The 27612-nt window shown below is 40.2% G+C and overlaps 1 protein-coding gene across 1 annotated transcript in view; it reads right to left on the reverse strand.

Moving 5' to 3' along the window:
* gria4a (glutamate receptor, ionotropic, AMPA 4a) overlaps positions 1 to 27612 on the reverse strand; it is a 112726-nt gene that overhangs the window by 49363 nt on the left and 35751 nt on the right. Inside the window, 7 exon segments of the mRNA XM_020619987.1 lie at positions 121 to 225; positions 1619 to 1786; positions 9289 to 9447; positions 10175 to 10228; positions 12594 to 12725; positions 12992 to 13044; positions 16499 to 16738. Coding sequence (XP_020475643.1) covers positions 121 to 225; positions 1619 to 1786; positions 9289 to 9447; positions 10175 to 10228; positions 12594 to 12725; positions 12992 to 13044; positions 16499 to 16738 — 911 coding nt within the window.

Raw genomic sequence — 27612 nt, forward strand, 5'->3', positions numbered from 1 at the left:
TGTTTTTCTGCTTTTCAAAATATATGAGAAAAGCTGAATGGAGTAAGTTGACTGTGGCATGTTTTTGTTGGGGTTCAGTTTGTCATATATCTTTGTTTCTAAGCCAGGAAGAGAGCCTACCTTGCGTGGTCCATTGCTCTTCAGTTCAAACACGTCCATGGTATAGTTGATCCTGCGACCGTAGTGATCAAACTGAATGTTCCCTGTCAGGCCCTGAATGTGCACCTGGATTTACAACAATGATAGTAAGGACTGGGGAAAACCATGAGATCAATTTACAAATAGTAATGTATGATTATGTGCATGCATTGTTTCATTAGATGAATCCCCATTCCCTTATTTTATCATTACATAGTTCTTGATCCTCGCTCAACCTGGAATTCGTTTTGGTTTGCCATGATCCAAAGCTCATTTGTCTTATTTCTGGTCTGAGGAGCGAGGCAGCTGCCTGGAGGAGCTATAGCCGAGGATATATGAGTACATCCTTAGCAGAAGTCTGTTACCAATTGACAAACCCCTTTAACAGAAATCAGTTTGTGTTTGGACGCCTCACAGTAAGAGTCAAAGAAAAGGATGTCTTATGGCAGCTAAAATGTATTTCACAAGTTCCTCTCTCCTTACAGTTTCAAATTGCATCTTATGTGGACAGGACTAAGATGCCAAGAAAAGACACAAGTGAAGGAAATGTGGATGCAATTAGGGGAACGATGTTCGGTGGTCAATTTGAATCTAGTGTGGGAGTGACAAACCCCTCACCACCCAACAATGAAATCTGCTAGGAGGGGTACATTAAGGCATCATTACAACAGCAACACAAAATGACTGCAGAAGAAAATGCCAACCACAAATAGTGTCCAAAATGAGATTTGATTTTATGAAAATTATACTGTCACCACAATGCCCGGCTCCTGTCTCAGCACACTTCCTGTCCAAGACTTATTTTAATGGAGCCTCCTCCTCATTCCATCGTTCAAGCCTCAGCTTTACCTGCCCTAGCTCCACAGCTGATTCCAATGTAATATACTCGGCTGTGTCGCATCAGCTCCCAGACCCAGCCAGCTTAAAAGCCAGTTCACGACTCATGCAGGCTGTTGGACTGTTGTCAGTTCGCCACATTTTTCAGCTGGCTGTCTCACCGTCTCTGATTTTCCTCTGTGCTCCATGTCTCTGTTCAGATCTCCACGTCACTTCACCGCTGGCTCATGTTTGCTGTGGGACCTCTTACTACGCTCATGTTTGGACTCTATCAGTTTGCTCTGCCCATGTTTGTTTGCCTCGTTTCCTTCACTGAATACTCAAGTGACTCTTTGTTCCAGCCTAGTGTGCTGCGCCTTTTTGTTCATTCAAGAGACTGTCTCGTTTCATATTCATCTGTGGTACGTCTTTTGGAGGCGCTCTGTCTTTGTCAAGGTGCATGTTAATACTGCATCCAAGTCCCAACAAAACTTTAAAATGCATAAATGTAAGTAAAACATTTCTAGAACATTTTCTCCTTTTCCATGCCAAATGCTTTGCTGACTATTTGTGCATGTGTGCGTCGATATATGTGAACACCGTTTGCCAACACGAGTTTGCCAACCGTCAATACTAAATACTATAACATCATACTTGCACCAACCTGTTTGAGTGCGCGCTCCATATCTATTCCTTGGTTCCAGGGAGCAGCTGGATTGGCCAGGCAGTCACCAGCGTTGCCACGACGACTGATATCGATTTTCTGACGGCGAAGGGTGCGGAAGGCCTCGGCCATCACAAGGACGCCGTCGTATGTGAGAGAGGAGGTATACTGTTGAATGGAAGAGAAAACAGAAAGGGAGAAGGGACAGAACATAAGAAAAATTGTTTATTGACTGATGAGGATTTCTTTGTCTGTCGAAATTACGCAATACGGCAGAAATGTATGCTGTCACAGTTAATTTGCATGACTATATAAAGATGCAATACATCTACATACAATTTTTATTCTAGACTTAAAATCAGTAGTGTGTTTCTAAAATCTTAGACTAAACTAATTTGTTAAAAAATATGATAAGTATTAACCTGTTTTACACCTAATTGTACACACTTTTCTGATCTAAACAAACTAAACAAACCTTTAAAACCTTAACTTAGATTTACCTGTTAGCCTGTGAATTAAGAGACAATTCAAGACATTTTTTTTCTGGTCATGTGATGCTAATTTTTTGTGGTAAGTGATAAATTGTGCCTTTCGAAGACAATTTGTCCACAATTTTATTACAACCCACTTACAGTATTTCAGTGGTGGAAACTTAAGACACTGTAAAGTAAATCACCACTGCAGCACTGTTGTGTTGTGTTTAATGTTGTTTAAAAAGAAACATTCAAATTGTCTCTCTAGTGACGAAACCTTACTCTGCACAACTACATGAATTTAGAGACACAGCAAACAGTGTTTGAATAGCTTTCTGTGATTTACCAGGGCAAAGCAGAATACGCTGATGCTGCAAGCCTCTATAGTTTATGCCTATGTGATTTATTTCTAAGATGAGAACCAATTTAATCTCAGACAGCAGCTGTACTGCATCAGAGCATCTTAGCTTCACACTGTATGAACTAACTTCACCGGTAGTCATGCTGCCCTGCGCCTCAATCTGTTTCACCGCCTGTTTATTTGACTTTCACAGTTAATGCCAATCAGCATCACTATAAATGTAACATCACTGTAAAGCTGACAGTTTTATAGAGGGTTACAGTTGTCCCATACAGTCACTGGGCAGGATCTGAAATACATTAAAGTGACATTAAATCATACTGTTAACCTGTAAACTGTTCATTAAATTCACTTAATCAGGGATAGTGAAATGTACATTTCCATAATTTATAAATGTGGCATCATCAGGATATCATCTAAAACAGGATGTAGCTTGTACAGATTACTGAATGGAGCTACTGGGCACACACCCAGAGGCCCAAGGGTAGGAGACCCATGGAGCAGAGCCTCGGTTTAAAGCGGCTGTTAACATTTCTTGCTGAGAAGTCAATCAAGTGATGATAGAGACTGAAAATGACTAAAGACAGACTCAAGATGGTCACAAAAGAGACATAGTGAATCTAACAGAGACACAAAACAACCACAAGGAACTGCAAATTACCCAGAAAATACAAAACGAGCAGAACATACTGTTTCAAGTTTTAAGGGACCTTTAAAATGTGACAGTGATCAAGAACAAAAGACAGGGTAAGAGATGATCAGTATCCATTTTCTAATGAAACTCTTAAAAGTGGTGGCGATCTTGAGCGATAGTTTGACAAATTCATTATAGGTAAGACACAGCGCAGCAGGGAACAGCACCACACTGTCAGCAGCAACACTCCCACCCGGCCCACACAAAACCACATATAGTGCAGCACAGACAGAAGCAGTCAAACACACAGTGGGTTGCCTTCACATCATGGAGGAAACGAGTGGGGAGATGAAGATGGGAGGAAAGAGGGAAGTCAGCTGAGAAACTCTGTTGATGCTCTCCACACATCTGCAGGTAGTTTTCTCACTGACATCCCTTGATTTGTATCCCACAAGGCGCATTTTGGAAGGCTGCGCAACCATGTCATCCTCCTTTCATCTCCCCCCTTTGAAACTAAAAGAAGCCTTTAGGCATGCCACTGACTGAATCCAAATGAAGGAGAAGTCAAAACTGAACCATCTAGCATAGTGTTCTCTGTTTTTGTCAGGGCTAGGACAAGAACATATTAGGGACACAGAAAACAGTGCTGGCCTTTAAGGAGACCAAATTCTGGATAATAATTCCAAAGTTCAGCTAAAATCTATCAAGTCAAAGGAGGATCCAGTAAAAGAACGCACGCACTGCTTTTCACACAGAAACTAACCATAAAAAATACATGCAGTGTACATCTCGCTTTATATCATGTGTACAAAGAGTTTCATGAGTGAACTGACCTGAGTGAAATGGAAGCATGAGTTGAAGTCAAAATCTTTTATTCTATTTACTAATTAATGATTTTTCAGGCACAGTAGCAGTATGGCTCTAGGCCAGTACTGTTTGTCTGTTGGTTGATACAGTACCTGCTGAATATAAGCATGCTGGCATTTCCATTTTGAGCATGTCAGCATAGCTCAGAGCGCTGCTGGGTATAGCCTGGCAGAGCTGCTAGCACGAGCATGTACAGTACTTTATTTCAAATAAAAATATATACAGCAGGCCTCAAGAGTGTTCTTTATATTAACAATATAGACTTATTGGGTCTCATTCACAAACAGTGTGTGCATCCAAATCAATGCTTAAACCATGCATATGATCAATTTACACACAAATTTGGGATTTATCAATATATTCTTACCTAAATTTGTTTGTACTCTGCGAACAAATTTAGAACTGCCTCGGACCATGCGTATACACAAATGATGAAGGGTTGGCTGTCTGAGAAAATGTAAACACACACCTTTAACTAAATGCATGGCATATTAAAACGGCATTAATTTTAAAAACTAAGTTAATAGAGTTATAATAGAGTTAATTATAATTAATTTAAGGCTTTAACCATTAATTTACTAATGCACTGGCCAAATGTAACCCATTAAATAATCATGAAATTGATGCTATTTCATTCTCATCAATTACTATCATAAAGAAAAATATTTAACTATCCCAGTCCCAGTGTAACAGTTGTAGCTTACAAGTATATGAGAATATATACATGAGGACCCTATATGAGCATGTCCATACTGAAACGTAACAGTGTTGGTTTTCATTGCTTTTATTGACTTGGCCCATAATGATCAGCTGCTCCCATCAATTTCTAGTGGCATGAAATTGCGCATACAGCAGATAGCCAGTGTTAACTGGTGGCCACCTGGTTCATTTGTAGCCTATTAAAAGCCATGCAGGCTAAATGGTTCCAATTTAATTCCAAGCATGTGTTAAGATGGCATATGAATCCTTGCTGGAAGACAGTGCAGCCTGTTCCTTCAGGAGACAGTGCATTTCCAGAGACTGACATAACATGTTGGAAGAGAGGGACAAATGACTTATCAGCCATTCTGAACTGCAAAGACCAGCTTGCCAGCACCCATGCAATTCCCTGGAATGGCATCATCGGATATTCCGCTCTCACCTGATACCTCAGGTTGGAGTCTTGTGCTTCTTGCTTTTGCAGCACATGTTAGTGAATGAGGCCCGTTGTTATATACAGTATATAGGACTGTCATCCACATTGTGATGTTAGTTGGAATATGGAGAATGTACATCAGATCTGGATTAAATTATCAGAATGTTAAGTGCAAGGATCATGTAATTATCTGAATGGTATAAAAACTGGGTGGAAAAAGCCCAAAAGAGGCTGTAACTTTCAAACGATATGTGTAATCCTAAGCATTGTGACTGAATTTTGATAAAGTTAATGTATTACTTTGTCAGGTCACTGATTATTTTCATTACATTTAAAAAAAAAAACTCTCCAGGCACACCAGAACTCATTTCAAGGCATATCGGCTGAGATTCATTGGGTTAGGAGATTTTGATTGATGGCCAACAGCAACTAGCTCAAAATCCCAATAGGGCTTTTCACAGTGCGCAGTATTAGAACAGAGCTCTACTTGGCCTGAGGCTACAAAGCCCAAGGCTAACTGAGCTCCGTTTTTACACAGCACCAATTAGCCTAGAGCAATTTGGAGGCATCTGTTTTCCCTAGAGAGAGCTGCTGTTCTGTTATTGTGTTAAATCATTCAAATAGTGTTTTCTTGTTTGCAAAAGGCAGAGATAAAACATTATTGTGGTTGCAGCGGGAGGCAGGGTTGCAATGTATGCAATTTTCAAGGTATGACAACCATCCCAGATATCACGGTTTCACGGTATTAAGGTAAATTACACAATTGCTATTATTATCAGAAGTATGAAAAAGGTGTCTTTTTTTTATTGCAAATGACTGTGAGAGTTATTTGAGCTGGATTGCAGAACTAGATTGACCCTAAATAATAAACAGTTAAATAATAAACAATTAAAAAACAGCATATAAATATAACATGTTATATAACTAAAACATGCTAGTTTGCATGTTAGCACCAGTAGTAGAGGAAGTATTCAAATCCTTTAATTAAGAAGTATAAGTACTAATATCAAAACGTAAAAAGCCTACTCTGTTACAAAAAATGTGTTACAAGAAGTCCTGCATTTATAATGTTAAATAAAAGTATTAACACAAAAGTTTTTATAAAGTATTAAAAGTATTAGTATTCTACTTAATGTAGAAAAATGTTATACTGTACAGTATATTATTACATTAACAGCTTATCACTCACGCTTTGATATAAAAGCAGGGTTTTCTGTTATACTTGGTTGAACTGGAGCTCTGCTGAACTAGTTTGTATTCAAGTGCAACTAATGATTTCAGGATTACCCTCGTAACGCAGCATGGTGGAACAGTGGTTAGCACTGTCACCTCTCAGCACAAAGGTTTAAGATTCAAGTCCGGGCTGACCCGGGGCCTTTCTGTGCAGAGTTTGCATGTTCTCCCTGTGCCTGTGTGGGTTCTCTCCGGGTGCTCTGGCTTCTTCCCACAGTAGGAGTGAGTGTGGGTGTGTGCGGTTGTCTTTCTGTAAGTGTCAGCTGTGTGATAGACTGGCGACCTGTCCAGGGTGTACCCCGCCTCCAGCCCAGTGTCAGCTGGGATTGGCCCCAAGCGACCCTGGTTAGGATAAGAGGTACAGATATTGGATGGATGGTTAACCTGCTGATTACTTTCTTCATTAATTGACTGACTGTAAAACCAGTCAGTCGCGTACAACAATAGTGAGACACGCACACTCATTTATGTGAGCCAGGAAATTTTGTGTGTGTTTCTGGGGTCAAATCAGGATCAATGCGAGTTCTCTTGTAAGTCAGAGATTAAGGAACAAACAGGCAATGTGGAAAATGATTTCAATAGAGCAATGTTATAACTAACATTTATTGTTTGCCATTAAAGTAACAAGCAGGAAGCACTTTGATCTGCTCTGAGGGATGGCGTTGATCTTAAAGGTGCTGATTTTTGAAATATCCAAAGTAAAAAGTAATCCCACACTGCTGATTTTAATTTCCTTTTTGGTGGATGGACTTTGGTGATTTCAGCCTCCTCTCTGCCATTTGTCCACTGCATGTGTGAGTGTAGCGCCTGTTGCAGAGTCTGACAGGCAGCGGTGGAAGAGAGGTGCGCACGCATTGTGTTTTTTTTCTTCAACACCAGTAAAAAGCAAATGTGCATGGTATGATAAACATCAATTTTTATACCATGATATACCGTGAAACTGTTATACTGCTGCAACCATAGGGGGAAGAGAACCTTTGTATGCACTAAATCAGAGACGTTTGCAGTTTCAGAATTAGAATCAGCTTTGATTGCCAAGTGCTGTATGTTGAGCATTACAAGGAATTTGTCTCCAGCACAGATGATCTCAGTGTGTTTTAGGCAACAGACAATACGCATGTCCCCTGCCTTTTGACGGCAGGGGACATGTGGGAGGAGGAGGAGAGGCAGTATTCCTAAATATTATATACATATATACACATTTTGTCTTGAAAGTTAAGTACACCTGCAGTTGCTTTTGCCTCAATTTTGTATATCTAAGCATGTTCGCTGTCTATCACCACACCCTTACCTCAATTAACACACTAAGCATTGTATAAACTGTAAGGGACGTGGGCGCAGCCTACATCTGCTAATGAAAATTCATTAAGTGAATCTGAGAACAATGATTAGTCAATTAACACTGGTCCCTGGGTGAAGAATGACATGCCAATAATAAATTAACATTACCATCAATATATACAGTATTTGTATCACTGAAAGACTCATACACAGCATAACCTTTACTGTGTGTGTGTGTGTGTGTGCGCGCGTCTTCTGAGAGTGGCTGCATGGTAGTGAGCATGCTGGAGGGGGAGCAAAGGACAGAGAGACGCAGTGTGGTGGATTATTAATGAGTAGGTGGACATATTTCCAGTTAATATATGCACAAAACAACAACAATTGGCTTCCGGTTAGTATTCAATCAATAAAGGTGTTGTGAGGGTGGAGAGAGGGACAAAGACAGAGACAGAAAGGAAAGTTGGTACAGGACATGAAAATGAGGCACGCTAATCTGACAGAGGAAGGGACATGGGTAATAGGAGATGGTGAATGGAGGAAGCAGAACAGATACAGAATGCGACAAATAAGAGGAAAAGCCAATATAAAGTGTCTCAGGCCACCATGTGCCACCAGAACAGCTTCAGGGCTACTTTGACTCAGTGAGTCTCTGGACTCTAATGGAGGACGAACACCATTCTTTCAAAAGATATTTCCTCATTTGGTGTTTTGACGATGGTGGCAGAGATGCTGTCTAATATGTTAAATTACGTAATACGCTCAAATAAAATCTCCCATACATGTTCAATTGGGTTGAGATCCTTTGACTATGAAGGTCAAAGCATATGACTCACATCATTTTCATACTCATCATACTATTCACTGACCCCTGGTGCCCCATGGATGGAGGTCTTGTTGTTCAGTTTGCTTTGATTTGTGATCCATCTGTATGTAAGGGGTGCAAATGTTCAAGTAGATGTTAAACTGAAGACTAGGAGAAATATAAAGCTGGCAAAGGGTCCAGACATCACAGAGGAATATTATGTAGAACAGACATGACAAAGAAGTTTTTAGTCTGAGGAATCTGCATCAAGCAAAACGTTCCACTAAATCAGAGAAGATTTTATCAACTCAATCATTGGCAGGATCAGCTAATTCACCTTTCACACATCTTGAGGTCACACTCTGATTGCCTCTGATTGCACACCAAAGCCACCACCCCTAAGCCACACCCGTGTGTGTGTGTGTGTGTCTACTGCAGATATTTGTATCTGTGCACAGTGTTCTGGTTTCTATATGGGTGGTTAAAAGCTTTATCTGAATTTCTAAAGAAAAGGATTTCTGCGACAGCTACAGAGGTTAAGAAAGAGCTGAAGAAGAGAATAATATTTAGGAAATAAGACCCACCATAGGGGTGGGAATGAAACGGGTATTTGCAGATTTTTGACAGTGTGTACTTTTTTTCATGTGGTAGCCCACTACCCAGGATGCAAAGTTCAATGTGCCCCGAGGAGTAGAGGGGAGATGACAACAGATACTGCTGAGATGTTGGTAAAGTTGGCAAGATTCCAAGTTTTTGGATCAATAAGTCATAAGAGAAATGTTGTCAAAACACATACAACACCTTGGTTGAGAACAAGCTACAGTCAAATTTTCATCAATTTTGTGCAATCTGTACAACTAAGGACAGGTCAGTATTTTTATTACCTTAGGTGCACTTTCAGATCCAGGGTATTCTCTCTGATCCAGTTTGTTCCAGCGCTGCATCAGTTTTATGACAATAGGCTTGCTGAAGTCCACCAACTGGAATCCAGTCACATTAGCCCCGCCGTGCATGAACCTCTCCAGTGATATGTCCTTGAAACCCTGAAAAAGAAAGGAAAGAAAGGAAGGTAGGGTGGAATGGTGCAAGCCCAGAAAACAGAAAAACCATCCCATACCAGATGCAGCAGAGTGAACAAACTGTCCAAAAGTGTTTTGCTGATGTATCATACATCCCATATTCCTGCAGTTTACCTGAATATTTATGCCCCTACTTAATATGGAGAGGCTTCCACAGCTGTGAGTGAGACTTCGTGTAGTGACACTTCCTAGTGAAGTTGTTGAGGAAGGGTCCATTTGAGAAAGGGCCAGAGGTCCCCATCTCATAGGAAGTAAAGACGTGTGAGGGTTACCCTGGGTTGATGAATGCTAGCTGCTAATAGCTCTGAGAGCCTATCTAGCTTGACCTGTGTTCACTGGCCCCTTTTTCACCATCTCACAGAGAACTGCTGCTGAACAGGTTTTAGGGATTAAGGTTGAAGCAATACTTCATTTTCTGACGCAGGTTCCAGCAGCTTCCAACAGCTGCGACTTTGTTGAGAAGATACAAATGGAAATAGAATCATTCAGAATAAAAGGAATACTGCCACCTGGTAGGAATAGTAAAATAACAACGATATCAAACTGGCCAGTAGGATTTGCTTTTACTGCTAATAACTGATACAGATCTACAACTTCGGGACAAGCTGGATGTCAAACAGTAAAAGTCAACATAAATACTTATAATACACTGTGGGCCATGGCTGAAAGCAATGTCATTATAAGTTCTTACCAGGTTTGCTATGATGTAATGGTAACCTTTTATATGTTTCCCCACACTGACAGCCTGGAAGAAAAAACAGAGACAAGAGTAGAGAGAAATCAAACATTACAGCTTTGCTACTCTATCTACTGGTATGCATGTAGGATTCACAATTAACTTATAACTGCTTTAATTAAGTCTTAGGGGCCAGGGCAGGGGAGTCAAACTGCAAATAAAAGAGACTCCCTCACTTTCCTCTCCAGTGGCTCTGGTGGTTTTTATCATGGTGATTAAAAGTAGAGGCAGTGCTGAGTCTGTGAGGGCATCACCGGTTATTGGTACCATGCTGGCTCAGACTCCGCAGCCTCTTGGAACATTTAAAGAGCTTTAGCAGTGTTGTGCACGTTAGGGTTCTGCTAGCAGGCTGGTGCAGCTTTATTTTAAATAAACCCTGTATCCTGCTTTGTTAATAACATTATTAAATGCCCCGATCCAGTTGTGACAGGCTGTCAGCCCAAGAAGCAGCCTTTTCTTAGATGAATTATATTCAAATTTTGTATAGGTTTTGTATTATTTTGTGTCAATCACTTTATTAGAAAAGAACATGAACATACTAAAACTAAAGCTTGAAAGCACTATACACCAACAAACCTCAGACCTTTTGTTTTCCACACCATGCAAAGTCAATACATTGCCAGCAAACAAAAATTACTACAATACTGCCTGGGTGCTGCTGCTGCTGGTGTGGTCTATAGCTGAGGGGTCTGGCACAGTACAGCAGCAAAGTCAAAACTGTAATCCTGTTCAAACCTGAAGTCTGCAGTGTTTTTATCATTATTTGATATGTACAGTGGAATCTGACACATCATTATAGTAACAAGCTGCATAAAACTAATTAATACATTGTTTTGTTGTTGTTGTTTTCTCTTTCTCAACATCGAATATCAACAGCTATAAACTGACACAGACAGATGCCCACCCAGCCACCCACACAGCCACACACCCATACACCCACACACAGATTGCAGCTGGCAGGGGCAGACAAACAGAGCAGTCTCTGTCTCAGAGCAGGAACACTAGCCAATGCCAGCACTGCAGAGCCCACTGTGACGGGAGTGTGCGTTTGCGTCTGTATGTATACACTTGTGTGTGTTTGTGCATCTCCGTCTGTCTGTTCACTCACCATAGAAGCTAATTAACAAACAGTCTGCCTGTCTGTCTGTGATGTCGCTACTGGTGCGTGTCTGTAGCTGTATAAGTATGCACATTTACTGTAAAAGCTGCTCTGTGTGTCTGTCTGTTTGTGTTTAGCTTGTAGCATATATTCATATGATCATGTATAACTGGTAAGCATTTAAGTATGCGTTATACTGTAGGAGTATGCATGTGTGTGCATGTCTTCTTATTGTTGTGTGGATAAATGTTAGTTTTGTACAATTGTTGTAAGGACATTTCATCATGGTGGCTGGTTTTCACAAGTTCAAAGGGCAGTTTGAGGGTTAATACTGGTTTTAGGTTAGACTTAGGTTTAGTGTTAGGGGAAGAGCTGGGGTTAGGCATTTAGCTTTGACAGTTGCATTGCATTACGCATTATTACATGCATTATAACACATTATGTCAATGAGTGTCTTCTTGGATATAGAAAGACAGACATGTGCATGTCATTGTGTGTTTAGCTGTGTGTGTCATTGAGTTTGTCAGATGTGCAGACAGAGGATCAGATGTGATGACAGATGGCAGCACCAATGGGATGTCCTGAGTCAAAGGACACACACACACACACACTCCTGTCACAGCTCAACACTCATCCATCAAGCAACACAAATAATGTAATGAATCTGGACCAGTGTAAGGTGTCAGAGTGTATGCTTTCATATACTGTTTACCTCTGCACGTGTGTGTGCCCGAACTCTGTGTCTGAGTGGAGAGTATGGTGTGTTTTCTGCAAACACACAGTGATGTAACTGTTGGGGAAGTCACATTTTTCATTCCACAATATAAACTCCAGGGAAAATCTTGTTTTCTGTCCAGGTGTCAGATAGCATAAAGAGTGTTGTTGCAACTAGCTGACTGGAGCAGACAGCAGGCAGACAGACACTAGTAATACAGTGAAGGAAAACATTAGGCAATATTAGAATAATTAGCAATGTATTACTGACTCCAACTGCTTTAATAGTTTCTCACAGGGGCTGTGATTTAAGGTGGTAATACTGTCAGTGTAGTGTGATTTTTCTGCAGCCCATTATTACATGGTGAGTACTGCTAAGTCCAGGTCAATGGTCTAAACTCTGCCCTATCTATCTCAGTGATAGTAAAACTAAAGTGTGGCCTCCATTAAAGCAGCATTAAGTGATTTAAAATGCTGCAGGATCATTCAGGTTCCACATCACTGTCAAATATCTTCACATGCCTGTTTATCTTAAAGCATGGTAATTATCAATAATATTACCTGTTCTAAGATGCTTTGTAGTCTCTCAGGCTCCAAGTCAATGACGTATTTCTTCTCCTGGCGTCGATCCAGGTCCTCTAAGAGTCGGCGATATGCTGCCTCGTTGAAACTCTCCACACAGATTGCACTGACCTGAGTTAACACATATGCGTGTATTCACACAAAATGTGTACATGTGCAGGGATAAGGTCAAGCATACAAACCACAAGAAATAGCATTTGAAGATTTAATGACAAAACACAAGATGTAATCATGTGAATGCACTATGTATGTCTGTGTGTGCATGCGTGCAGCTGTGTAAATTATTCATGTATGCCGCAAGAGATGTGCTCTTGCGTGTGCGTTTGTTTTTTGTTCAGCTTGTTTCCAGGAACTTGTGCGTTTGTGTGTGTCCTGACCTGCCATCCGTCCTGACCTGCTCTCTCCATAATTGCCTGCAGTATTGCATAACCTAGACCACAGAGAGTAAGGGAAGGAAAAAAGAGAAAAAGTATTAATGCTGTACTAGCCATAAAATCTAGCCAGTATTGGTAAAATCTTGTCTTTGGTCTCTGTTATCATAACGTGGCTGCACAAATGCTGAATAGAGTTTCCAGGTGCGTTCCAACAGATTCATCAGCCTGTTTCAGTTACCAAAGCAACACCCTGAGGTCTTGTCTTTAGTCGTGGGGTTAAGGCATTTAACACTCTAAACAACAGTCCTGTCCTGAATGTCACTTTATCAACCAGCCCACAAAGCTCATCAGGGCAGAGTTATAAGTCAAAACAACAGCTTGTCATTTTCATTGAGAGTGATATTACTGATTGTGACATTTTAATGAAACTGAATTTCTCATTGCTTCTTTAAGTAGCAAACTTGGATTTAAATGTGACTCATTTGAAAACACTTATGAGTTTTATAGGCCAGAGCAACCCCCAGATAGGAAAGTTCTTTTCCTACAAAATGATGGAGTACAGTATTGAATACGGCAAGTGTGCCTCTTGGCATGATATTAGATGGGTTTGGATAGAGTTTTAAATTTAATATGATCCTATATGTTGAGCAGCAGGTGGCAATGTCAGCGAAAATGAATTCCATTATATTACCCTGAACAGCTGTCTAACCAGGTCAAAACAAGTGGAAAAATGACAATAGTGTCAGACAATTTTAGAGTGATAATTCTTTATAATGTCAAGGTCAAAGTCAAAGTGTTTATTTGTCATATGCACAGTTAGGAAACATGTTTCCCTGTACAATGAAATTCTTACTTTGCCCTCCACATGAATGCCACATAATACAAGTGAAATATAAGGTAGATGAGCAATAACACAACATATAACACTGGCACACACTGCATTTTTTCATAAGAATCTTTGTAATCTGTACCAACATCTAAAAGCAGGTTGTTAGCTTTACTCTGGAGATAGAAAGGGAATTAGATGAAAATAAAAAAAAAATCTCTGATCTATTCAGTTACATGCAGTGAAACTCACCAACCCAAACAGCATGTATCTGTATGAAATGTGGCGATGTGAATAGACACATAAATGTGTATAGAAAACAACACAAACTGCAGTGCAACAGTGCTGTGTTTTTCCTACTTTTGTAGTGGGAGCTATTTACTGGTTCAGTTGAAACAAAAAGCACATCTGAAGCCTCAGTAATCACAGTGTGTTTATATGTGTGTGTATTACTGTGGTTTTGTAAAAAGTGGAGTCTGTTTTTTGTGTGGTGTGAGATTGTGTTTTTGCCTTTATGGCCTCTCGAGTGAATTAATGTATTTGTGTTAAGGCTTGAATTGGTCTCAGTTGTTTTTGTGTATGCATTTTGTTTGTACCATCTACACATACTGTACATACTGTATGTGAATGTATGCTTGTTACGTGCATGCATGCATTTGTCATTATATGCATGTGTGCAGATATGTGGACATACCTCAGTTTATCTATGTCTCTGTATGTGTGAGGCCTGGTGTTACTCATGTTGTGGGAACATCTGTTTACACAGTCACACTGTGGGGACATAAAGCCAGCCACCAAAACGTAAACCAGTCAATTTTAGAGTGATGATTTGGTTAGGAAGGTTACAATGAGGTTAGGGTTAGGGTAAGTCTCCAGGAAATAAGTCAGCGCAATGTCCCCGGAAGTAATGGAAAAACAACGTCTGTGTGTGTGCGCGCGCGTGAGAGAGAGAGAGAGAGAGAGTGTCTGTTAGCAGGCTGTCGGTGGAGCAGAGCAGGGAGCATAAAACAGATCACACTGTTACTGCCCATTTCCCAGCACATTACAGGCAGCAGAGCCTGATGGGAGCCTATAATGAAGGGCCCTGCCTTGGCCAAGTAACGGGTGAGCACAACCCAAAATCTATGCATCCATCCTTCGCTTCATTTCCTTCTTCTATCCCCCATTCCCTCAATCTTCTGTCCTCCTCTTCCTGCTATATGCTACTGTATATCCCCAGAGGCGTATGGTCCTGTCCGTTTTCCTGCACCTCCATTCTGCCTTTTCTATGATCTCTCCACTGCCCCCATCTACCTACACTTTTCCCATGTCTTCCCTAATTACATTTTTTGTCTTCTCCTTTCTTGTCTTGCACCTGTCTTTCTTACCTTCTCTCTTGTTAGCTGCTCAACCAGTCCAACTGACCTAACCTGTCTCTCCTGCTGCCCCCTGTCCCCACCTCTTTCTCCCTCTGCTCCCCCTCAGTACTAACCCAGACAATTTGGGCCAGAGGGAGGCTGGCAGAGTTACAGACACAGTAAACGCAACTATATACACACACTGTGCAGCTCACTGATTCCCTGACACTCCCCTATACTGTGGTCTAGGGACTCTGTGTCATGTTTGACCTGTTTCTCTCCCTGTGGCAGGGAATTACTCTGTGTGAGAGAGTGTGTGTCAGAGAGAAAGGATGAGAGGAAGAGAGAGACAGCAATAACGTGCTAAGCATTCCCAAGACAGTGGTTATGGACTGAGGGCGTCAGCTGTGTCTGCACCACTAGCTTATGTGCACTGCATGATGGGATAGTTAAATTAAAAACAGGTGAATGCTACAAGACTTGAGGCCAAACCTTCGTTTCTGACTGAAACGTACAGTACATTTACACCCTTGTTTCTGCAGGTGTGCTCTGTGATCAGGACAGCACAATGGCACAGCCCTTGTAGTTTTTTCCCACAAATATAACTTTTGCAAATTAATTTAAAATTAAATCGTTCCAGGCAAATAGACTTAAAGAGATAATCATGGCTTGGTGATATTCTCTTTTTCACAGTGTGCCATTCCAAACCGAACTCAAGTTAACAGCTACACTGATTCTTGAAGCAAAATAAGTGCATTGAGTCAGACCAATTTGAAAATCTAGTTTAATTTTCTACAACTGAGTTTTGAATTTAAGCCCAAAGACAGAAGGCAGCAGATCTACCTCATTATCTCTCGTTATTACAGCAGCTATGAATCTCTGGCGGTGCCACGAGGACACCACGCAGCTCCAGTTACAGCCATTTGGACTGTTCTGGTAGACAATAAATGTAGGCTATAATACTGAGTTACAGCCCCATTTGCATACTTTCCCCAAATCCTTCTCTGACCTTTCCTTTTAAAACCCATAAGGAAGTACAATGGAGTAGAAAACAGATGAGAGCTTGAAAGGTGAAGTCTTGATTACAACAAAACTGTGCTGCTGCTGCGGCACTCCAATCATACATTTCCCTCTTTCAGTCCCCAAACTCGCTGACTAATAAGGACATACCAATTTTTAAGGTTTTTTTTTTCATATTATACAAGGAACACTGGACACAGGAATGTGGAAACCGCTTTCAAAATTCTATACAAAATTATATATTTTTGAGTAAAAATACATAGGGAGGTCAAGTTGTCAGGCATTTTTTTGTACACCTTGTTAACATATTTTTCACTGTACATTTACCTCTGTCTGTGTCGTAGAGGAAGACAAATCGGTTCCAGTCGTAGTGGTCCAGCAGTGACAGCAAAGCCCCTCTGATGGATGGCCGGAGCTGCAGGGTGAACTGGCCCTCTCCTTCTGTAGGGAAGCTGGGTGTCACTAGGCTGATGTGCAGGGCACCACAGAATGATGTCAGTGTGTTTACGGAGCGTTTGTCGTAAAGGCCGAATATGGCGAAGACCCCCCTTGAATACTGAGAACAGACTGATGTCAGGATGGAAGAGAGGAGGGTGGAAGTCATGGTGTGGGGAATAGAGGGATGCAGAGGCAAGAAGGAAAAAGGGAGGAAACATGGAAAGAAATCAGGATTCACAAATATCAAATATACCCAGAGAGACTATTTGTTGAAAGTTTTGCATTGATTTTGCAAATGAGCAAATAAGAGGATGGAATATATAAAGCCACATGGTCCTTAATTAAATTAAAACTCTGGAACCTAATTACACATGCCAATCATTTTAATAAGGGGCAATTTCAGTTTGTGTCAGTGGCACCTTCTCAGTCCTCTTTAGATCCACAGACAGCATTTTCTGAATGGTGTGTGTGGGGGTCCATAAGTGTGACAAGTTTACCAAACAAGTCTAATGAAACTGATATAAATCTTGACTATTCATCAGTGAGTTTTACAGATGATTTGTGGAGTTTGCTCTGAAAAACAGCTTTCATTTAGTCCAAAACAACATGCCACTTCACGTACACATGAGTGGAAATCAAATAAGTGGAAACCTTATAAGCTCCTGACAACCAAATTTTAAAATTTTCACACTAGCCAAAACTGACATGGTTGCTTATATAGCTGGAAATGGAAGTCAAATAACCCCACCTCCTTAGAGCTTAACATCCTTAAGATCCATCCATGCATGCACATTCACATACATTCACAAAGATACAAAGCTCTTGACCGATTCACAAGCTCACTTCGAATGTATAGTCATTTTCCACAACAACATTAACTCAGTCTTCAAACACCCTGCAGCTTTCACCCATGACAGAGAGCAGAGTGAAAAGAATTGATGTCCTCTGCTTGGGTTTGTTGTTCATCCATGCACTCAACTAAAAATGTTTGAATAAAATTTTTTTTAAAAAGCATGCAATTTGTAAACAGGGAACATATTCTGACAAATCAGTTGAAATGTGTGCACAAACCTGCGCTAAAGTTTTGTCAACCCATTTATCTTTGTCCATTCTTTACTGTTTTTGGTCTGACCTCATTCTCCTTTATCCTCTTATTTCATCCCTTCCTATCTCTCCTTAGCTTCATTCATCCTGTCAAGTAAATTCTTTCAGGCAGGCATGTTTTGAGCTGGAGCTTTATCCTGTGTCATAATTCACTCTCCAGCCTGTATTATGTCACACTGGACTAAACAGTAAGGTAGGAGGACTGCAGACTTTGCTTGTGGCAATAAATGGCCATCATTTGGTAAAAATTTCTCTGCCTCCTTCTTTTGATCTCCTTGCGCATCAATTCATTGCATATCTTTCCCCCTCACTTCTATTTTCAGGGTGGACACCGAAGCCATCCACTCTCTTTTAGCTTCCATCATCCACTTTCCCTCATTTCTTCTCTTTCTCTCTTCCTCTGGCTGCCTCCTCTTTCTGTTTCTCCCTCTCTCGCTCCTCCTGGGACTCAGAGTAATTCCATTATCAGCTATAAGCCTCAGTGGGGGTAAACACAGGGAGATGCAGCTTTGACGTTTTCCCTTGTGCCAATTAAACAAAGCCGAGGCACCTGCATCCAGGAAGCGATAAGGTAGGGATTTAGCCTTTGATTATGACAGGAGCTAAATGTCTTCAATTCAAAAAAATCAGCATACTATGTACTTAGCATGCCTCATTCAGTAGGAGCTGAGTCACAGTGAATGATTCCAAGATAATATTTAAGGCATTGCCAGGTTTTATTTGTTACTTAGAGAACATAGCAACAAGATGGTTGGGAAGGTGTAACTATGTGCGATAAACTACTTAATGACAGGTGTGGCATTTTATTCAGACACCTGAACAGATTAGTACCTGAAATGCACAAAGATATTGATGCTAAATCATTAAAATTAAAGGCTCAGAGGGTAAAAACAAATGTTCAGTTAAAACCCAAAAACTGCATAATGACACAGATGGTAGCAAAAAGCAAGCAGACACAGATATTCAACTGGAAAACCCTGGGAAAATCAAACATGTCGTTCATTCATGATGGCAGATTACTGGTTTGAAAAACGGCTCTTGTCTGAGAGAAACGATGTCCTTCCACTGTGGAAGGCCAAAAGAAAATTTATGTACAAATGTATTTTTTTGACTTTGATTTGTCATGGAAAATGTCAGAACCTTGCTTCAAAATGAAATGTGTTTTTGGGCAGCAGCTGTTATGGGGAACAGAGAAAAAAAAAAACAACAACTTGTCCTTCAATGATATACTGTATTTTCCACACTTTTAAATTCACCACTAGCTATTTTCACCTTTAAGTTGTCCAGTTTGGTCCAGTGATGTCTAGCACATGCTGAATGTCTGAGTGGCATACTCTTAGCCGGACACGAGTTGAGAGGTCAAAGGTTGTGCCATAAACACTCACAAAAAATGTATGGGTTATTTAGGTTTGATCAAATTACACTGAGTTACATGTTTAAAAGAAGCTGCACCTTTATTTATTTAGTTTTTAATTTTTAATTATGTTTATTTCACCTGTTACTTGCTTGAATTTAGTCTATTTTTACCCATGTCTGCACCCGTGAGTTCAAAGAGAGAGAGAGAGAGAGAGAGAGAGAGAGAGAGTCCTGCACCCGCAGGTACCCGATGGGGATCCCAAAAATGCTTTGTAAATGGTAAAAACTCGAAGTACAAAATATGAATCAAATTAAATTTTCCCAGAGGTGATTTCTGTTATATTTGTTAGATATTATCACACCAATGTGCATAAAAGTTGTTTTTCTTCTGGCAAGTTTTAATAACTTATTTGATTATATAAAAAAGGTGTATTTCAGTTGATTTGACAGCTTTGATTGGCGGTCTGATGCTGTCACTCAGCTACTCGGTCGCTACTGCACAGAATATGGTTGATAAATGCCAAGATGGCAGCCACTGTAATCACAATATTTTAGTTTCACCTTTGCATAGTAGAGGAAAGTGGTGATGCATTGTCCATATTTACATACAGTTTATGGCCTAGTTGCAGCTTGCAGACGTCACTGTCTGGAAGTTTCATTTTTCATCCACCTCCTGGGTCTCCATTAAAACCTAAGAAAATATTGATAGCTATAATCCGAAACCATTGTATTTCCATTTTTAAACAATACCATGACATCTGCATCTATACACAATGATGCAGACAGGCCCAGAGCACATAACAAGAATCTCTGTGTGTCTGATTCTTCATTCATTCATTCATTCATTCTCTCGCACCTCTTCACTCTTTTATTACCTTATTTTCTATACGTGCCTCCTGATGCCATCTTTGCCTCTCTGACTCTTTCAATCTTTCTTTCTCATTTATTTCTCTTTCTGATGTACTGTATGGCTCGATGGGCTTGTTTCTCTGCAACCCCCTCCGCCACCACCAGCAACATGCCGCAAGGCTGGAATGTGCCAGACAGTGGCGTCATTGTAATAAAATGTGTGCTAAGCTTGCTTCATAAAGCTTTAATGAGTAAAGGGGACCAGCGGCATGGTGCATCATCACCACAGTAAAATCACTGGACACAATAGGTCTCCTGGGACTTCCTCTATCTCTACCTCTTGTTGCCTCCCACTCGGTTGTTCTCTCAACATCTCCATATGTTCGATTTTTTTTTTTATGTACAGTCCCCTGTCTTTTTCTGGTTCTTAATTGCTCACTCTATCTGTCAGACCTTACTCTCTCTCTCTGTGCAGACCTCTCAATAAATCTCTTTAAGACGTCCCTCCCTGCTTTTTCTGCATTACTGTACACAGTACAGTATATCAAACCTCTGCATCCTTACATCTTTCTCTGCAGCTATTCCTGCCTCTCTCTGATTCAGTGCAATTGTGTCTCTGTGCATTTAGAAACCATACATATCCTGTGTATCATTGAATTTTTTAAATTGAAATTTGCACAATTTGCACAAAAGGAAAAAAATAAGTTGGTTAAGCAGTACAATACTTTATATCTAATCTAATATCTACATGTATATCTAATATCTTAGCTCTCTTTACTTCTTTATACTCAGTATGCCACTTATGACCATCTCCCTGTAATTTGTTTGCACAAGAGTACTGTAGTGCTGCCAGACTGCACCAGAATTATGCTCTGCTACTATTTCTCCAAGTGAGGAGAAAGAATATTTGCACTCCAGCTAAAATTCAGATACATATTTGCAAGCATGTGAAGATCCAATCATCTTTTAAGGGTATGTCCTGCAAAAGAAATAATATAAAAATTGAAATGGTCTAATTTTTGTTTTGAAATTTAAAGTGTGTTGATTTATTTATGATGTCAAAGCTTGCCCAAGTAATAAACAAAATAATGTGCCACTACAAAAGCTGCCTGGTAGCTGCTGGCAGCATTTCAGCAGCATAGTAAATATAGCTGTTTCTAGCTAAAGTTAACTAACAAAAAATGAAACCGCAGTAAAACATTCTTTCATTTTGTTACAGCTAAAATGGTACAAGTTTCAGATTATGTAATTTTAGTTAGATAATAATAAAAGCAGGGCCATTCGCATCTTGGGCTGGCTATCACATTGGTTTCTACCAATGCTAGGTAGCGAACTAGCACTAATGACATTGACAATGATAAAAGCATCTGAAATTGACAGGGGTGAACTGATACCTTTGCGGCTGCAGCAATGAAAAATAGTGTCAGTGTTATAGTTGATATTAATGTTAATTCTTTTTCATTCATTCACACAAATTTATACGAATTTTTATGGCTTTATAACATTCACCCTCTGACACCTGGCTATTATAGAGAATGTGAAGTTGTCAACACCCTGTATTAAATGTTGGGCAAATGTGTCATCACGCTCACTATCAATCATGGATATACAGTATAGACTACATACATCTATAAGTTACTTTAAAATAAATACTATCCCATACAGCTGCACACAGTAGTGAATCCTTCAGCTACGTCCAAACATCCACTTTAGTGTTCAGTTTGAGCACAGTCTGGACAGAAATGGATTCATCTGCAGTGTTTGTGTTTTCTGCCGACAGCTGCTAGATAGCATTAGCTTCTGAACTATGAGTTGAGCAGAGTCATTTTAATGCCCCCCCCACACTAATCTTATAACATGCATATACAACTTTGTGACATTCTGTTCTGATGCTGCAGTTGCTTCTGGACCATTAGTCTGAGTAACAACCCCCTTGCTGCAGAGACATTCTCCAGACAGTCACGGCAACACCGCAAAAATACTGTGAGTTCCCATTGCCTGCAGGTAAAGGCCAAGATAAATGCAGCATATGACTAAATGAGGAATACAAACTAGTTTAAAAGCCATAAGGTCTATATTGCCCAGGGCTACCTAGTGTGCAGCACAGTGATACCTAGAGGGTGTAGGAAGGTAAATGCCAATAATAAGCTTTTATGAGCTATATAATTAGAGAGATATCTACCACCCAATGCATTTCATTGATGTTTTACATTGAAGCCATTTACAGCGGTAACCTCTGAAGAAGTAAGCTCCTGTTTCAGTTTAAGACAGTCACATTCTACAGCAGGTGGTGGAGTTTCTGTATCCAGACTGACATAGTGTAAAATGTATGAACCCTCATTTAACATACCTTAAAAGGGGTAAGTATAAATTGCAGAAAATAATACAAAACGTAAAAAACAAACAAATAAACATGGTGGTGTTTTTACACTTGCAGGAGTTCTTTGTTCCTAGCCATGGCCTACAAATGAGCAGAAATCCAACAGATTTTGGGGGTGGGGGACATTTCTTTTCATCTGAACCACTGCCTCTCAAATGCTTGTGAATGCCCCTGGGTTTCTGGATAGCATTAGTTCACACTCAGTGAAGAAGAATGGGTAAGTCTCTGTGCCTCAGTGATTTCAGTGACATACAGTAGCTCTCACTAGGTGGATGGTATGTGCTTGATGGTTAACACTGCCTATTTTTCTTTAGTGCCTGATAGCTGCTTTTAGCTCTCCAAAAGCAGTGGCATTGTAAATACAAAAGATCAAGCCTGGAATTCAATAATAAAGCAGATGGAACAATAATTAAACACTGGCTAATGACTGGAAACATAAATATACATCATAAATTCTTTTAAAATGCCTTCATAAATCATTTATGTGGGTTCTATGAATGCAGTGGTAAAGCAACAGTAACCATCCATCTCCACCCAATGTGGATGCATCACCTTACATCTGTGGCACAGTTTTGATCGCCCCTGTGTGGCTTCATCTCCCACCAGGTGTGTCTGTGCAGCGGCTCACTGTGGTGCTTATTTTTCATGTAGTCTTTTTTTTTCTTCATTTTTGAGATCCTACAGTGGGTAAGTAGTCTTCGTAGTAAAATGTTTTTTGTCTCTTTTAATTGTGTTTAGTGTTCTTATTCTCTACTTTGTTGTACTATAACCTACACTCAAGGACTACAGTTACAGTTAAGTCGTTATAACACACGGATTAAAGATTTGTGGGCTTTAGTTGTTTAAAAATACATTCATCCTCATATTTATTTATTTTACATACAGTGCCAGTTGTGATGTGACTTGCTGGTAAGCTCTAACCAACTTTTCCCCCTTTATGACCATGATGGCAAGGAGGAAAATGTTACCTGACTGGTGGGTTGAATCTTGTCAGAGGTATCCCAGAAGCAGCATCCATCAAAAAGAAACTAGTCACATATCTTTAGTGAACCAGAGCTAAGATGCATTCAGTGGAATTGCAAGCATTGACTAGATTACCAGCAATCAGCTCTAGTGACTGCATCGCAGACGGAATGCAACGTGGCTGTACTTGGTGGAAATGAGGGGTAGGCTGGTGTTCAGGTTGGGTGCAGTAAACGCAACTTTCTTCTGTGTTTTCATGCAAGGGGTTGCATTGGATGTGGGGTGAGAGCTTGCAGGGGGAATGTTGTAGGCGTGTATGATATGGCCAAGTTGTGACGAGTCCACGTGCTTAATACACGTTTCGAGCCCGGGAGCTTCTGTTGTGTTTTGGTTAGCTATGCTGCTAACACATCCTACTCTACGTTAGCACTGATTTCTACCACCAGTGTGTCGGCATTGATAGATGAAAAATATTGCTTAATATACACTACCCTAACTAACAAAAACACATGGTCAGTTTGTTAGGTAATTTCTTAGTTAGATAGATATTGATTAGAGATCTGTTGTATTAGAAAATGTTAGTGTAGCCAGGATGTCTAGCTCAGGCTGTTAAATGCTCAGTTCATTGTCATGAGTTCTGCAGGCTGCATTTAGGCCAAGGTCACTAGATTGAAGAGTGCAGATGAATATTGCTAGTAGCATGATATGCTCAGCCGTAATCTTAATCATAACATTTTCCGAGGCTTACTGTTCGGACATGTCCCTGAATGTCCTGTATGTTTTTAGATACACACCACTAATCAACAGCCACACACTTGAATTTTCTCCATGTTTGACTACTGCTCTGGTCAGCTGCATAGCTGGCATATCAGGTGACGTCACGGTTTGACGTGGCCTGTGTAGGATGGGGCTAGCCCAACGAAGTGATTAAATTGTATAGAGATCTTGGGTTCAGGGTCTTTCTTCTTCCGGGCTGCCTGCGCGCAGTTTTGGGGGTGGAAGATGCCTGGATGTGTAATGTTAATTCTTGCCTGTGACTCCTTGAATAAACCAGCACGGTTATATTTTTTTATATACTCAAGTGGTCTGCTTCGTCTCACTGAGTTCCTGGTTTGAAAGAACTGGACGTGGCTTTATAATAAAATAGAGCCTCTAAGTTGTTATGTTGCATTAACTGTGGTCCAAATTTGAGAGTGAATAGAAGTGAATGCTGATGCTAATAAGGTCAACAGAGTCTTCTTCCCGTGGGCATCCATGTTCCAACCGTCCCCTGTATGTGCTTGGTCAATGCAGTGCCTTTGCTGGATGATGTCACTGTCCAGGGAAAGTTTGAATTAGATCCAACTTTTTTACTGCACAGGGCTGCGTCATTTTGCCGGAGCCCCCTGCAGTGCTGGTGCCAACTGCTGTGAATGCAGCCCCCCATAGAAATGAATGGGGAGAGCTGTGTTTTTTCACACCTTTGAAACTCAGTCTGAATGGAGGCTGACAGCACATACTGTTTCCTGCATCTGATGTAATCACTGATAACAGCCATTGAGGATCCCAGCAGAATATTTCTGGTTCAAAACCGACTGTGTTCTATAGAAAACACACCTTTGTAAAGGTTCCTTCTGTGAGACAATGAAACACTTTCATTCTGTCAGTGGAACCACAGCTTCATTACAGAGGTTTGTGAGCATTATAAAGACAAGACAGAAGACAAAGGCTGGGGATCAATAGTATCTGGCACAGAGCATAGTCACTCTATGGATTTCATATTTGTTCCTCTACAGTATAACACAGATTATGGAACAATGGAGCAACTTCTCAGAAAAAAAAAAAACTGGCACCTCAGAGATTAGAAAATGAAGTTTATCAACTATAAAGCCTTGTAAAACCATTTTACAGGGTGTTTTAACAAACCAAACTACGTAATGATAAAACATTCCTACAAATGACATTATTACATTTAAAAATTACAATACACAGTATTGCAACTTCTTTTCTTTAGACCTGAAACAGTCTAATATATGCCTTCGCATTAGGGACATCTACGGATAAATATGGAAGATTATTTTTAACCCAGATAGCAACTTGTCATCCATCATAAGAAGCAGTTTCACGAGGACAGGCTAAAAGCCTGAGGATCAATATTATTTGAGAGAGCATGCTCACAGAACACAGACAAAAATGAGAAGCGATATGGGAGTTTTTTAAGCAATGGCCAACTCTAGGTCAGGGACACCAAAACAAGATTTATGACTGGCGAATCAAAACCTTTTGTGGTTTCCTGCCCAGAGACATAGGTATGCCAATTATAACTTCATTTTAGGAGTTGTTGTAATTGGCTTCTATCTGGTTTAATATGATACATTTATAATAGAAAACATGCAGTGTTCAGTCACTGAGATATTAGATGCCATGCCTCAAATTAAATCACCAGCAGCATTATAAAGATAAGATTAAAGATAAAGCTTCACAGTCAGTAGTCTGGCAGGGAAGTTCATCCACTTTATAAATTTCATGTCTGATCATCTCTATATGAACATAGTTTACAAGATAACTCTGGCACAATAGCTTCATAAACAGGGCAGTGATTATAGAGAGTGATAGTGTATTGTGTGCTCTTCTGTATCTGTCTGGTTTGCTGTGCTTGTGAATGAGGCCATTCATCCTTCTGTCTGCCTCTTTCTCCTGTCTATCTTCTCTCTTTCACAGAACTGCCTCAAGCAAAGAGGAAAAGTGGGCTTCAACAGTTCTCACTGAAGGAAGGAAAGAAGAAACTGAGAAAATGAACAAGCAAAAGAGGAAGAGAGAAGTTCCAAAACCCACAATGGGCTCTGAGAGTGATGAAAGAGACTGTACTTCTGCCAATGATGCAGGAAAGAAAGTAGGAGTAATTGGTTAGTGAAGGAACTGTAGATATACAGTAAGAGGCGGAAAGAGAAGGCTGCCCTTCCGTCCAGTAAAGGAGCAGTAAAATGTTAGAAATGAACCCTAAAATGCTCTCATAGCACTTTGTGTCAGACTTGAGTCATCAAAAGAATGCAGTATATACACATTTGTTTAAACTCACAATGCACAGAGCTGTTTGAGCTGCCTGAAAGGCCACCAGAATACATCTTTGTTTCAGTGCCACCCATGTCAGAATACAGGGTAAGAGGTGAGGGACAGTAGGAGAAAAGCCTCCTGGGTAAAACTGCCACACTCCACTGTCACTTCTTTATTCTCTTTGATTACATCTTTCCACTTCTGTGAAACTGTTCATTGTCCCTCCTCCTCCCCCAACCTCTACTTCAGCCACTGTCCCTCAGGCTGTGTGAATAAAGCTTCTAAGAATAAGAGCACTGATTGGGGAAATGAGGGCAGGTACCCAAGGGGGATGGGGTGGGTAGGTCAGGGTCTTTGGTGTTGTCACAGTTAGTGAAAATGCTAACAGCTGCTGACGTACTGTACGGCGTCCTTCCTTCCTGGTACAATCACACAACTGTTTTTGTTGACTACGATAAGATGTTAGGATACAAAAGGGATAATTCTAGATTCATTCAAGTTTCCAACTGACTTTTACATGTTTTGCTTTTCTGTAGCATTGTATTGTCTGATAGTTCCTTTACTCCTTTGTCTAGTTGGTCTTTCTCAGATGAGAAAAAGTAGTCTTCAGAAATGTGTATATTTGGTACTGCAATGATAATGGATTCAGTATTTGCTTTTAAATTGTCTCAAATATCTGCCTACATTTATACACAAATAACAGTCTGGTTAACAATCTGTTTAACCCCGTCTCCTAGAAACTTTATATAGGCTACTACATACAGTCAGAGGCTCTAAAGTAACTGAACAATTGATTGAAATGCAGTTTCGTGGCCAGGTGTGGCATATTTCCTCGTTATGTCAGGACAAATTAAGCAGATAAAAGGTCTGGAGTTGATCTGCCTCTAAAAGTGTTCCTAAATAGTTAATGCAATATTTTTATGGAACTCCTTGAATTAAAGGTCTGCACTTCTGATATACTTCTGCATACTGACTGCATCATCTCAATCAAGTCCATTGTGGTGAAGAACGCAGGCAAAAATAAAGGCACTTGGATTGTAGAGTATTTATTGTCAACATAATTAGGAAATACTGCAAGATCACAACTTGTTGATAATGAACATATTCATAAATCATTTGACCTGTGGCTACTGAATCGTTAATAGATTTTTTTAAATGGTTATTTTCAGGCACTAGGTTAAGGTTAAGGAAAGAATATCATCTTGGTTAAATACAGAAAAACTCCACAGTGTCTCGAAGCATGACACACATGGTTTTTTTTTTTTTTTTTTTTTTTTTTTTTTTTTTTTTTTTTTTTTACAAACTAAAAAAAAACAAA

Source organism: Monopterus albus, unplaced genomic scaffold (assembly GCF_001952655.1).
Source record: "Monopterus albus unplaced genomic scaffold, M_albus_1.0 scaffold229.1, whole genome shotgun sequence".
NCBI classification, from domain to species: Eukaryota; Metazoa; Chordata; class Actinopteri; order Synbranchiformes; family Synbranchidae; genus Monopterus; species Monopterus albus.